This window comes from Ambystoma mexicanum, chromosome 8, assembly GCF_040938575.1.
Source record: "Ambystoma mexicanum isolate Mex_15411 chromosome 8, UKY_AmexF1_1, whole genome shotgun sequence".
Classification (NCBI taxonomy): Eukaryota; Metazoa; Chordata; class Amphibia; order Caudata; family Ambystomatidae; genus Ambystoma; species Ambystoma mexicanum.
This window is the reverse complement of record NC_090929.1, coordinates 1,457,421,028-1,457,435,389: the sequence shown is the minus strand read 5'-3', so window position 1 is coordinate 1,457,435,389 and position 14,362 is coordinate 1,457,421,028. Positions and strand designations below refer to the sequence as shown.

The following is a 14,362-nucleotide window of genomic DNA, read 5'->3' as shown; positions in this document are numbered from 1 at the left end:
AGCCCACCTAGACACCCAGGCGCCTGATGGAGGGCTTCTGAGCAGAAGCCCGCCAAAAGACAGTGAACAAAGAAGGCAAACCTAGTTTGCCGCACAAAGTAAAACACAAGAAGGACTTTAACAAAAAGAAATGGTGAATAAACCCAACTGGAGCCAAAAGAAAGACGATTTGGTCAAGCAGGTTTATGTTCGAGGCAATAGCCAAGAACAGTACCACGTTTATCTAATATAATCGCGGTAGAAAAGTTAGGGTAGATACCACTGCCACCAGCCAAGTCTAAATGTTAAAAGAGCGAAACAATGCTCTAGGAGGTAAAGATGAAAAGGGATACGAATTAACCCTTTCCAGTACTCCATGGAAGATGGAGTGTACTGGATCTGTGGTAGATTGACTATGTAAAGTTAATGGTAACTTTACCCTTTTCTGGGGGACTTGGGTCGCCTCAGAAATGGAGTCGAGGGAAGTCTCAAATACAACCCTGTGCCACGGCACTGAAGGTGCTGTGTGACACACAAAAAGAAGAGGGCTACTGAAGTGGTGTACTTCAGAGTCCACAATCACGAAAACAGGTAGAAACACATAGCAAAACACAGATAAGAGTGGGGGAAAGCTCTCACTCTTACCAAGTGGAGAAAAAAATAAACTCCAGAAGTCCAGCAAAGCTGCTGGGGGACTCCTAGGTGAGGGAAATTAGCCATAGATGAGAATTCTCCCTAACAGTCTCTACTACCATTCGCAGCCTATCCTCCATCTTAGTGCTAAAAGGCACAGTCTCCCCTTTCTCCCTCATTCTCAACCCTTCATCTACTCTTCTGGCTGTCAGCCTCACACTCTCTCATTCCTCCCCCCTTAAACTCCCTGTTAACCTAGCAGTCAGGTGAGTTATTCAATTTCCAGTCTCCATTCTCAACCGTTCTTCAGCCCTAACCATTGAAGAAGTCATCCTTCTACTTTCCTCAATATCGCATTTTCTAGGAATCATAGCTGATGGAGGCTTTTCCTGTGTCCACCTCGCAATCACTGGAGTGGCCACTGGAGAAAACGGAGGCTCGAACTCAGGCTCTGTACACCCTTCTGAGGGCAATAAAGCATACCACCCATATGGGGGCAGTGCAGAATGAATTCCTGCACCCTCCTTTTTCGGCCCTCCCTCTGAGACTTTAACATTATGGGCCTTCCTGCCTTTATCATACATCCTCCACAGCTCCAAAATGTTTAACCGCTTCTGTAACTTTGAACCCTTGTGCCTTACAGTTAAAAAAGTATGGAGGTTTTCCAATATCCACTTATCATAGATCCCCTGAGTAGGCCAAGAATCTAGCATTTTACCCTTAAGTTTCCCGCAGCCATTCCCAATCGTAACCTTCACCTTATAGCCAGGAAGTACCTGACACAAATGATTTTGCGGTGTCTCCATACTCCAACCCAATTTACTCAAAATGATTTCACAACAAATAACACCATCGCCGAACCTGCGGCACAAGGCTTCCACCCAAAGATCCCCCCCTTTTTTTCCACTTCCCGGTTCCTTAATCCTAGCTTAGCTATTTACTTTACTTCTCACTCGTACACAAGAGACAGCGTCTTTACCCAAAAAACACATGCCAGCCAATATCTTTGAGATATCTCCTTCACTTGTGCATTGAAGGAGCCCAATGTTTTCCACTTCAACACTGTTGCTCTCGTCATCACAAATACATTATTTTCTACAACACCATCTTTTCCTGACTACAGGAAGCTACCCTTCCCTACTTGGGCTAACCAAGAAAAGCGGGGTGAGGGCTTCGACAACACAGTCAATACAAAATGAAGAGTGCCAAGGGCATACCTCAGGAAGGTATCTATGGGTGGACTTTCCTTAAGATGCCACCTCACCCCTAGGTGAGGGCTCCAGCCAACCAGACAAGCAAACTGAAAGGTATAAGGACAAACCTCACAATGGATGTGCTGGTGGGAACCTCAAACGTCTAAAATAACAAACAAGGTAAAAATATATACAGAGGACTTACAATACAAAACAGTTCACTCTCGCCTTCAAAACATTCACCCATTCAATCTCTGTTATCTCAGCTAACTCTACGCATGCACTTTGATTCTACCCTTACCACCCCCTCAAATCAAAGAAATAATCCTCGTTTGTCCTCTATTTCCCCACTTGCTTTACCCCCTAGAAGTGCACTCATGTGAACCCAAAGTGATCCGAAGTGGTGCTCCTTCAATTCGCCCTGAACAGCTGGACCACGCCTACGGGAACAGACCGACCTTTAACCAATATGGCACCTGTAAACCTCTCTTTTTTCACTGTGCATGGAAGACTGGTCCCCATAGAGAAATGCTGCAGCCGAGTCGTGCGGACAGGACACCCCCCCCACCCCAATATTTTGGAAAGTGTGGGCTCCTACCGCTGGCTCGCCAATTGTGGGGGTGGGCCTCTAATCACCTTAACCCAAAGTAGGCCCACCACTTAAGAAGCAAGTGCACGCTTATGCAGAAAGCCACAAGCAGGGGGGACATTACCGCTTCAGGAAATGCCCCGGGCCCATAGTTACAGGCCGTGGGGCATTACCTGAAGTGGTAACCCCCCTGCTTGGGGATTATTGCTATTAGTACCCCAGCCCATAAAACCAGGGTACTAAAAGCATTTTTTATTTTCAAAACTGTAATTTCACAACTGAAAAAAATGGTCGCCAAGGAAGGGAAAAGGGAGACCGTTCTCCCTTTCCATGGTGGCCATTGAAAATAGTTTTAAAAAAAGTAAATGAACAAAATAGCTGGCATGGAACAATAGAAGGGACTACATGTAGTCCCTTCTTCCTTTTTATGGTGGTGTGTCGCTGATTGGGGGTGGACGGGCTGGGGACAGAAGTGTTTCCAGAGCATCCACTCCCAAAAAAGGAACCAATTAGAAAGTAAGTGGGGAGAGGGAAGGGGAATCTGAATGGTGGGGAGGCAAGGAGGGAAGGTGGCTTGTAATAAAATATATGGGAGTGTTATAACTGTTGCAAATATGTATATAATGTGGCAACTTGTGTGGTTCAGAAAGGCTCAGGTTATTTTGATTCTATAGAATCATCTAGACCCGCCCCTGCCCCCCCCCCCCCCAAATTGTATAATAAACTTGCTTCATGTACAATTAGTAGCCGGCGGTACATGGCTATATAAAAAAACCTGGTTTCAAAACATATTTCTTTAAGGCCACGTATCAGAACTGTGTTTTTGTAGGTTTTTCCACTTCAATTTAAAGGCCAGATATTAACAGGGTTACCCTTGGCATAGTAGGTATGCTATTCAATTATTCTCAATGGGCAAAATTTTCCAACCCATCTCCTGGACTTAAAAATAAATGTGTTAGAATATCTTCAAGTTGTGCTGTGGCATCCAACTGTAGCATCCCAAATTATTTCTCACCCTCGTAATCAATGCAATACTGACTCTCAAATTACATTTCACGCACCATCCCGTCTCACCAGTTGCATGTTACGTTTTTATATCACCAGAATATTCTGAGCAAATCACTCTCCCATTACGAGGATAAAATAAAACGTGTAGACTTCAAAATACACCAATTTATTGAACAATTTGCAAATATATAAACGCTGTATATAAAAAATACTATAATTAAATAATTGCAAACATCATAACATCCAATTGTGCAATTGCAGCAAAACAGATAACTTTTTCTTCTGACTTTGCTTCATAAAAACTAGACAGACGTTTTGTGGGTGTGTACTTGTTCTACATTGTCAGAGTTGAGTAAACATGGTAATCATTCCTATTGTAGCAATACTATACATAATGCAAGAAAATTCCTAATGCGTAATGTATGGTTCATATGAGCAAAACGTTGCACGTAAAGCATGGTCTTTTGGCTTGACGACACTTAAGGCAGAACAGTTTTCATGGGCGTCTCCAAGAGTAAAGATGGAATTACACCATCCATGCAGCATTCTAGAGCCAAGCAATAATAAAGGCTTTTTGGCATCCGGTTCCCTGCAAACCCAACAAACAACCTACACAACCACCAAAAAGGCACAGCGACCTATAGTTATTGAGGTAAATGAAACAAAAGTGCCCTCATGAAGTCAGTTTTGCGTACATTTAGGGATAGAAAACTATATTCCATATAATTTAACTGTAACATTGACTGGCAAAGATAAAAGGTTTGAGCCAACAAACTTGTTTACAGATCTTGAAATGTATTCCGATTCAAAAAGGTAAGACGTTGGAGAGAAGGTGCTTACAGTTTCTGGCCATGCTGTTAATCAAATATCCACTTCCTTGATCGAAGAGCCACTGCCTTTATATTTTAACACCCACACATGACCTTATGCCATCAGCTACAATAGAAATCACCATGTTTTGTGCAAAATCTCTTTTCTTCGCAAACCACACATTACTACAGATTGCAACTGGTGCAGACCCTTGCACATTCCTGATCAGCATTAGGAAGGAAACTTTAACTCTACATCAAACAGTCTTTGAAGAAATTTGAATAAAGAAAATAACCCAAAAAATAACCAAACAATAAGAAATATTTTCAAAGCGGAGGTGAAATCCTGCATCAATCCCAGCAGAGGACTGGCAATTGAGTGAGATGCAACAGGATTGGTCAGTAAAAATAACAACTTGCTAGAAGGGAGAAGGTAATCGCATTGAGCTCCACAAAGCACCTAACTTTTAACTGACATTGGAAGTCCCATTTTCAGCTTCCAAACCTTTGATTTTGCCATTGTGGTTCTGAAATTATCGTGGCTGTCTAGGCTGATAAGATTATTCTTTGCCATCATTTTCTTTTGTTCATTACATCAAATTCCCAAAAATTCAATCTTCACTACTGATCAAGTACAAATTCAAACTTTGCGGCTTCCAGATACCAACATAACCAAACCATAAACAAGTAAAAAAATAATCACACAATGCCCACCATAACCTTGATGCGTAGGAGTGACAAACTGCAGCAATAAAGGCTAATGAAAACTCTCTAAGGCCCTTGACAAGGGACAAAGGGGGCCTCCTCCCCATGTGTTCAGTAAAACAAGTCTGTCTCCTTTCATACCAAAGAGTATAGCACCAAAAATATGGTTTACTTAGAGGCAGCTGGAAATATGTCACTCTCTACTCTGTATTTTGACGAAGTCTAGTGAAGATTCCTTGAGAAAAAGTGTTTAAACATAAATTTGAAGAGGATGAGATAAACAGCGCTGTGCCTAAGCAAGTGGTTTTACAACAAGACACTGAAAATACTTTCTCCACTCACGCTCTACAACCCATTACTTATCCATGAAAAAAAAAAATCTACATTGTCTGGTTCGTACGGCAGGCAAAGGGAACCAAAGGAGAACGTTTCTGTAGTACTTTTCAGTTTGTAGGTGGTCTCAATAATCAGTTTAGAATGATTTTACAACTGTGTCAAGAAAGGCCTTCACACATCCATATCAGAAAGTCAGGTAATAACGGTAACAGAGGAGTCCTTAATTGTCTGAGGCAGCTGGATAGAGGGGACATCTTCAACACTTTGGTTGATCTCTTGCCTAAACCCATCGGCATTAGTGGTCACTGTAAAGGATAAAAAGGGACAGCACATGTTACCGGCAATCATTTTAGCAATTTTACCATATGAGCAAAATACAGTGACATGGTCATGACAAGCAACCTCCACAAGCTCTTTAAACTGCCACCCATCTTCAATGCCCTGTTCCATTTCCCCCGGGATTCATAGTTTCAACACTCCATGCAGAGGTCCAGTGCTTTCATGCACGCACCAGGCACAGAGGATGATTCAGACACTACAAATGAATTCCACAATGGTTTCTAAAGCATGTCAGCAGCATAACAAAGTAGATGGAGCAAGATGCAGCTCTCCCATAATAAAAATACCTGTGCTGATCATGCCTGGCAAAGAGGATAGAAGGGGATCCAGGCTAAATAGGCTTTGGCCATCAGGAGACAGTAGGTTCAAGCATGTATGCAGTTTGTTTTATTTGTACATTCGGTGATGTCTTTACAAATGAAACTAATGTCATTATCACAGTTCTCATTCATTGCGCATACAATTTTAGGCCGCAGGGATAGCTCAGGGGCAACACGTTTGTCTTGGAAGCAAGACAACCCATAGCAACACAGGTTTGAATCTCAGGCTTGCGCTTAGAAACTGGTATAAAGCACATATAAAATAATTATAATGAATAATCATTTATCTTGAAGATGCAAACATCTGATTATTATTTTAAAACGTTCAGTACATTGGGTCTAGAAATACTCAGAAACAATACCACCTAAAGCTGTCACTGCAGGCCAAGCTTAGAAAATGTGTGCGGCAGTTTTCATTCCAAGAAATACCAAACCACATTTTCATGTACATATCCCAGACCATGAACTTCCATAATAATAACACATTTCATAGTGAACATCTACAGGGTTTGGAAGGATAAGTGTATACACGGGTGTGGGGAAGGGGCTCACTATATAGACCTGGATTCGCGTAAATCTAGGTCGGATTAAGGAGGGCCACTACTGAAGTTTACATCCCTTAAAAAACACATACCTATAAAGTACAGATTTGGTAAAAATGTGATCATAACTGTTAGGAAAGATTTCTCTGTAAGGCAACTTTCCCTCAATATTCTATGGACCGCCAAACTTTTTGCTTTTCTTTTTGAACCTGTCCTGGTTTTATGACAGAGAAGTGCCCTGGCCTTTTGCTCATTTGTAATGGGGAAACTGATCCTCCCTTCATCCTCCCTACGCTTGCCTTTGACTTTTTACCTGTTTTGGTAACTTTTCTAACAGTGCACACTGCATCTTACAATGCAGTGCATGGGGATATTTTTGTATTACCCTATTCTATTACACTGGGATTTGTTTAGTTACTTTTATATGTGCTTAAAGACAAGCCGGTGGCAGCAGTTACATTTTTACACTCTTTGCAGTATTTTTAGTGTGCACATTTATGTTTACTGTGTCTGGCTGCTAAATGTTGCCACAGACCTAAAATGACTGTGCCGTGAGATTTTGTGCTCGTTCTTTGACCATATTATTTCTTGGCCTTCTTCCTGCCTTCTCAGGTCAGGAAAACTCTAACATGGTCACCCATTTGCCTTGGAAAGGTGCTGTTTTTGTGGGATAATGCATGCTATGCGTGTGTGGCCCCGGTAGTCCACAACCATGGTGCCAGAAAGACTAGAGAGTATGAATGAGCGAAACCCACAGTGGTCCCGGATTGGACCACTGCTGGCAGAATGAATGGTGCAGATCCTTACCATTGGTGGGCTGTTCTTTACCATGAGCCTAGATTTGTGATAAGAAGAGGACTCCTGCAACTATTCCAATAGATCAGCGTTGGAGACAAGTATCCTGGGTAGCCATGCAGCCGATGAAGAAACGTGGACAACTTTTGAAGCTGCATGGGGACCTTTCCTGCAATTGCCCCGGTAAAGCTCTGCCTGGCTACTTGATCTGAGAAGGACCCAGGCAGTGCTTCAATCCTTGGACTGGTGGGACCAAAAAGTCTCAACATCTTCTCATGCTCCTGTATTCCCGAGCTCTCAGAATCGTCCCCGGACCATACGGAATTGGGCTAAAGTGCCAGAAGCTTCACCATTCCACGTTTTTCTCTCAAAACTTGAATGGCCGCCAGCTCATTCTACAAGTCACCTTCCTGCAAAGTTTCAGTGTCCCTGCATTAGGGGATTCCATTCTGGAAGGTCTACTTCGATCATGACTGGAGAGATGCCTGCTGTCACCCATGTGCGGTGACCATCACCGGAATCAGCTTTCCTCTGTCTGGTAGTGTGTCCTGAAGAGGCCTTGATGATGCCTGCTCAATTTCTTCATCGGAAAGGGTTGCACTCAGCTCCTGACCCGACCGGAATCCGCCTTGCACTAACAGCTCCTGGGCTTCCTCTACTGGATCCACCGGCAGGCAAAAACCTACCTCCAAGCCACCATCAGTCAACCACCTAATCACTCGGGAAAATCGGAGAAAGGGTGATACATGGAGAGAGCTACCCAAACCAGGGGTGTATTCACAACGGTTACAGCCACCCCTGTCTCCCCTATAATAAACATTAGAATAAAACTTTTGTTTATTTTATTCCATCACTTTTAAAACATTTGTAATAAAAGCTGTTCTAAAAGAGAAGAAGCATCTTACTTACCTGTAATAGTCTTGAAGTCTTCTGGAACATTTTTCACCACCACTAGAACCTTTCTACCTTTGTCCCCTCTCCTGATAAAGTTTTGGTGTCTTTTGGGTACAAGACCCCATTCAACATAGGGACTGGATTTATAAAGATAGGGTATTATTCTTGCGAATTGGTTTTCCTTACTGCAACATTACTTCTCTTCCTTTCAGGTGTTTAAGTGAATTGAACGCATTTCTACAAATCAAAGGTGACTGCAAATATGTTTAATTACAGAGTGTTGTGTAATATTACCTGCTTGATTCATTTTCCGAGTGCGTTTTCAGTCTATAATAAATAGTGTATTGTTGTACTTACCGGTCTAAGCAGAATTATTGTGTGCTTCACTGTGTGATGTGATGAATCACAGGTACTTGCCCCTTTTCCCTCAAAGAGGAGCCCTCCCGCCCCCACCAACCCCTTGTGAGGCAAGCCTACTCCATAAAAACCTCCCTAGGGGTTGAGGCAAGTGGGACCTCACCAGGAGAGACACTCACTTTGCGGACAAAGAATCACGTTCCTGTGAGGAACTCCCTACACCAATGAATGTAATTGCATACATGGGACTACCCGATAAGCCTGCAAATGTGGCATCCTCATCTTTGGCTGAAAGCAATGCAAGATGAAACCCAATGGCCCCAGAAAAGTAAGGGATCTCTAATGCGAGATGCATATACAACTGTGCAGAAGAGGAAGAAAAGGAGGTGAAGCCTGATGCGCAGGGGAAGCCCCCAACATTATTACACTGGCTGGAGGTGGAGCTGAAGTTAGTCGTGGAGCCCGCAACTTCTGGAGAAAGAGCGGGAGAGAACGTAGGGCAAGACACTGGACAACCCGCGCATGCAGAAATGAGAAGAGGCTCGCGCCTACCGAGAGGAGAACAAGCAACCTGGTGGTGGTGTGACTGCACGTGGTGGGCAGGGCGCCCTAGGAACAACGCAGATACCACCCATACAGGAAGCGAGGGTCCCTTCACACCTGCAGTGATAGTATGAAGCAGGATTCTGGCGCGAAGCCAAGCAGCAGAGAACGCAGTTCACAGCGAGAGCCGAGCCCAGTCACCGGTCCCTACCAAGGAAGAGGTACCTGGAGTACCAGGAGAAGTGTGAGGCCCACAGGATACCGATATCTATCAGAAGAGACTCATCCCAGTACTCAAAATGAGTTATCAAATACTGAAAACTCCTCTAAGAAGCGAAAAGCCTAGACTAGAAGAGAGGGGCTGAGCAGACAGTCGTTGTATGAGCAATACATGGAGAGAGCTACCCAAACCAGGGGTGAAAAGCCTAGAAGATGCATCAATACAGCTGGGGGGTAACCAGTAAAGAAAGACACCCACAGATGAGAATACAAGCACAGAAAGGGGCATAGGAAAACCCCTATCAAGTGCGCCTGAGAAGGCCTGGAAAGAGGTTGCAAATAACTATCTAAGTAGCAAGAAAGGTTATTGCGAAAGCCAAATGGAAAAAAGGATCACGGAAAGCAAGAGAAAGAAAAGTGTGCTGGAGAAGCAACAAAAGTTGATCGCAGAGACTATCAGTTCCACCGAGAGGTGTCTGAATCAGGAGTAAGACTCTGACACAGGGGTTATTCAGTTGGTTGTTATAGACTTTAATGAACGTAAAAAGAGGGGCTGGAGAAAGACCTCTCTCGCCCTATCACTACAAGGGTTTTCCCTGCCTCAACAAAACTAAAAGATGTTAGTATCAGAATGTCCAAAAATCCTATCCTGACCCTTACAAGCTACACTTCAAGGAAACGTGCAAAGGGACAAAGTCTTTCACTTGCCCATCAGAAGGCTTTCCAATTTTCCATTGATGTTTAAAAGGTGCGCAAATAAAAGAATAATCCAAGTTCCACAAGGTTTCACAACCCTATGTCCAAAGTTGACTCTCACTCTGTTACTTGTAAGACTACAGGTTTCAGATTTGGGATCAATTCACCTCGGGTATTCTCTTGCCTGTCCTTCTCAATGTCACCATTCACCTTACGTTTCCAGTCCAGGGCTACAATTCCTTCCCCTGAATTCCACAGAGTCAAGAAGGCTTTACCTTTCTTCGAACCATACATATTTATTTACTCCAGGCATTGTAACTACCTGTGTTAGGGAGATTCATCATGTGTATGCTGCATCTCCTCGCCTAGTGAGACCCCCAGCACTTTTTGCTGGACTTCTGGCTCTTTTTCTGAAATCCTGAATGAGTGGAGCCTTTTTCCACGCATTCATTCTTATGGGCTCTGTGTTTTGGAATTCTACTCTTCGTAACTCTTAAAGGGATCTGTATTTTACTATTGCAGCACACAGCTCCTTATGAGCAGTGTTACTGGGGACCCTTAAGATCCTCCTTTTGAGATAATTTGTCTATATCCTAGAGCAACTACAGTTCTTAGTATCTCTCCCAAAAACTTTATAGTCTAAGAGTTTGGTACAAGCCACCGTATGTGGAGTGCCAAAGGGATACCTAGCATTCCCCTTATCTCTGCTCCTGTGACTCTTTAGTCACAAACAATCTCCTAGTTATTGCTGGTGGCAGTGGCCATGTTCTACCAGCTATTGTGTGATTTTTCTACCGCAGAGAAAAATATTGCAGTATTGGCAGTGCACAATAGTGGCACCCAAGTACTAAATTGGGGCCTCCCTTCTTTTTTCGCCATTACTAGCGTGGTTGTTGTTTGTTAGTCCTTCGGCCATTCTGGAAGGGGGGGGGAGACCTGTGTGTGTGTTGTGCCTTTGGCAGGAATCCTTGGGTGTCCCAGCCTAGACTCCAGAGTGTCCTTTGTTTTTGCTGCATAAAAAGTGCCAAAACCGCAGAGGGACCAGAGAAGTTGATTAAACCCATGCCAGAGATCCTCCCTCGAGACTGCTGCTGAGAGATCCCATCTATTCGTCATCAAACCAAGGAATCCGATGGTCGGGTCCAGAGGTACTACAACGCAGAGCCTCCACCACAAACTTTTTCTTCACACCTAAGGTACTGTGGGGAAAAAGGTATTGCTTGCCTTATTCCAGAAAGTCGCTGCAGAGCGTTGGAGTGAACCCTGTTTTACCTCCGACACAAACCACTGCTTGTGTCCCTTGAGCGAGTCCTTCCTGAAGGTCTCCAACAATGGTTAAGCCTGCCTTTATCTTCTTTCCTAGAGACTAGAAAGTAACCACAGGAACCTTTGACTTCTGCTGCTTTCCAAGACCTTAAGGGTCTCCGAACGGCCTTTTAGCTAGGGTTGCATTTTGGACTTTAATGTGCATGGAAACTGCCTCTAGAACCTGAAGTTCTACTAGGATAACACTAACCAATTGTTTTCCTTCCCAGAAATCACTATCTTATATGTGTATGCTGACTAAATGCAATTACCTTTGTGGGTGCACATTTTTACTGATTGAACTGTCAAACTCCTGTAACAATTGTACGCGTTCAGCAACTACCAACTAAGAAGTGACCCTTTTAAAGTATTGAAAAGTGTACCTGTGTGTGTTGGTTTATTGTATTAAGTATTTAAAAGTGACTTGTGTAAATATAATAAATCTATATTTTAATATAAATGTATGTGTGTTTCTTTGAAGTGCATTTGTAGCTAGGTTCAGTGTACTTACCTACAGCTCACATCTTCCACTTAAGATTAGCCTGACTGCTCTGCCACTCTATCAAGGGCCCCGAGTAGTACAAACTGATTCTAAGGGTCCGATTCATAGAATCCAACGCAGAAGCAGAGCAAGCGCCGCGCGCCTAGAATGAGCTAGAACCAGAAATTGCGCGGCGCGCGTATTCATGGATTTCCTGACGCACCAGTAGCCGTGGCGCAATGAACAGAAAGCAGCGCTAGTAACGCCCCCAAAAACTGCCCGTGCGCAGGAAAAAGCCAGTGAAATGGTCAATACGGTGCAAGGCCCCGCGCCATCCGTGGCCCAGCATACAGCCACCCTTCGTAATCGCGTGAAAAATTCTGAGCGTACCCCACTCGTGCCAGTCAAATCACGTGGAAAGGGCCGCGCGTACCCCCGCAAAATTGTGTACCCCGCTCACGTCAGCCAAATCGCATGGAAAGGGCTGCACGTGCTGCCATCAGCCGAGAACACACCCCGCAGGCAGCCCACACCACAAGGGACCCCCCCACCACCTGTGACCATACCCCGCAGGCAGCCCACCTGTGACCATACCCCGCAGGCAGCCCACACCACAAGGGACCCCCCCCACCAACCCTGACCATACCCCGTAGGCAGCCCACACCACAAGAGACCCCCAATCACCCGTGACCATACCCCGCAGGCAGCCCACACCACAAGAACCCCCCCCCCCCATCACCCGTGACCATACCCCACAGGCAACCCACACCACAAGGGACCCCCCCCATCCGTGACCATGCCCCGCAGACAGCCCACCCATGACCATACCCCGCAGGCAGGCCCGACCCATGTCCCCCCCCACTCTCATCAGTGATGGAAACCTGAAGGCAGGCCCCGACTCATGTCCCCCTCACCCCTCCAACATATTGGCTCAACATGCAATCATGTAGCATATGTCCACTAAAATGCCACCACACGCTGCCCCCCCACAGTGCACCACAACACCCATCCATTGGTTGTACTCCCCCAGTACATGCCCCACGGCATGGCAATCACAAATTCACACATGCATGTTTGCACAAACATGAACAACATAGCTCAACAGCAGGGACACTTAACTGAGCCAAGGAAGACTGAGACATGCACCAAACCATTGAGAGCAGACACCACTTTGATTGCAAGGTATAAAAATGTATTAACATAAAAGACAACCAGTAAAATCAACATGAATATAATCCAAATGAAAATGAAAAATAAATTTGATGGAAAAAAAAAATATATAAAAAACACAAGAAAAGTGGTCCATGTCCAATGATGCCTCTCAAATTGCAAACTGAAATAATTAAAAAAAAAAAAAAAAAACATTTCTCCATGGTGAATAAAAACATCCCCAAAACGTTTTGGTCCGACTATATATAATTATATTGATCCCAAAACATAAATTCAAATCCGAAAGAAACAAATGAAGTAACTATACAAGATGCGGAGCAAAGTCCATGAACTCCAAATAAACAAATTTAAAAAAGGAAACCTAACCCTAATGAACTATTTACAAAGGCAGCGGGCTAGTCCTACGACTCCCCATTTCCCCCAAGAGTTTCGGCCAGGGCATCATCGAATTCTCTGTCTATTTTCCTGAGGCAGGACTGGAAGGTAGTGGAAAATCTGTATCCATGGATGCATCCGCTTCCTGCGGACGGGTCCGGCCTGAGGCATGCCCACAGGTGCATACTGATGCAGTTGCAGAGTCAGGGACAAGAACAGTCACAGGCCCCTCCACGGTGACCTGCACTGCCTCCGGCCCCTGATCCTGGACTGCACCAGTCACACCTACCTCCTCACCCCGGCCGGGCCCCATGTGCTTGGCTGATGTGGCCTCCTCCTTCTCCTCCTCGTCCACCACCAACATGGATGACTCCCCACTGTCTTCTGCATCGGATTGCCCCTGTCTGGTCTCACCTGTCCCTCCTGCTGCCGAGGAGCCCAAGACCGACTTCACCCTCTTGGGCCTTCCCTCAGCAGCTGCGGCCTTTGTTGTGGACGCGGCACCAGTCTCCTCACTCCCGGAAGATATTGGTACCTGGGGGGATGTTTGGGCCCTGCGTCTACGCCTGGTGGAGGCATCCCTGCTGCCGGGCTCCACAGCGCCATCTCCGCCCTCCTCCTTCATCGCCGCTGTGGCTAGGGAAACATGGAACACAAACATCAGGCTACTGAACATATGTGTGTCTGTCACAATGCAAATGTACATCAGTGGCACTGTCAAAGGTGACAACCATCATCACCCTCCAATACACACAAGGAAGTGCCATTCACAAACATGTCTGTCATTCACAACAGACATCCACACCCATGGACAAGGCACTGACACAAGATCACAATTGTGGCATCACCTCACACGCATCATGTGACATACACATCTCTTTCACACACATCACCTGACAGTCATGCGGCAGGCTATGGAGATATCACGTCACAGTGTACTAGAGTGCAAATTTGCAGCGTGAGGAAATAACCAATCAGGAACTCAAGTAACATACGCACCGAGTGTTGTGCAGTCAGACACTCACTACTCAGACACACGCACAACATGCATGGACATGATGTTGACATAAGAAC

The 14,362-nt window shown here is 45.0% G+C and overlaps 1 protein-coding gene across 1 annotated transcript in view; it reads right to left on the bottom strand.

The window, feature by feature from the left end:
• Window positions 1–3,547: 3,547 nt before the first annotated feature.
• NPM3 (nucleophosmin/nucleoplasmin 3) overlaps window positions 3,548–14,362 on the bottom strand; it is a 328,347-nt gene continuing 317,532 nt past the window's right edge. Inside the window, exon 5 of the mRNA XM_069611627.1 lies at window positions 3,548–5,557. Within this exon, the coding sequence (XP_069467728.1) occupies window positions 5,445–5,557 (113 nt within the window). The 3' untranslated portion in view covers window positions 3,548–5,444. The remainder of the gene's footprint in view (window positions 5,558–14,362) is intronic.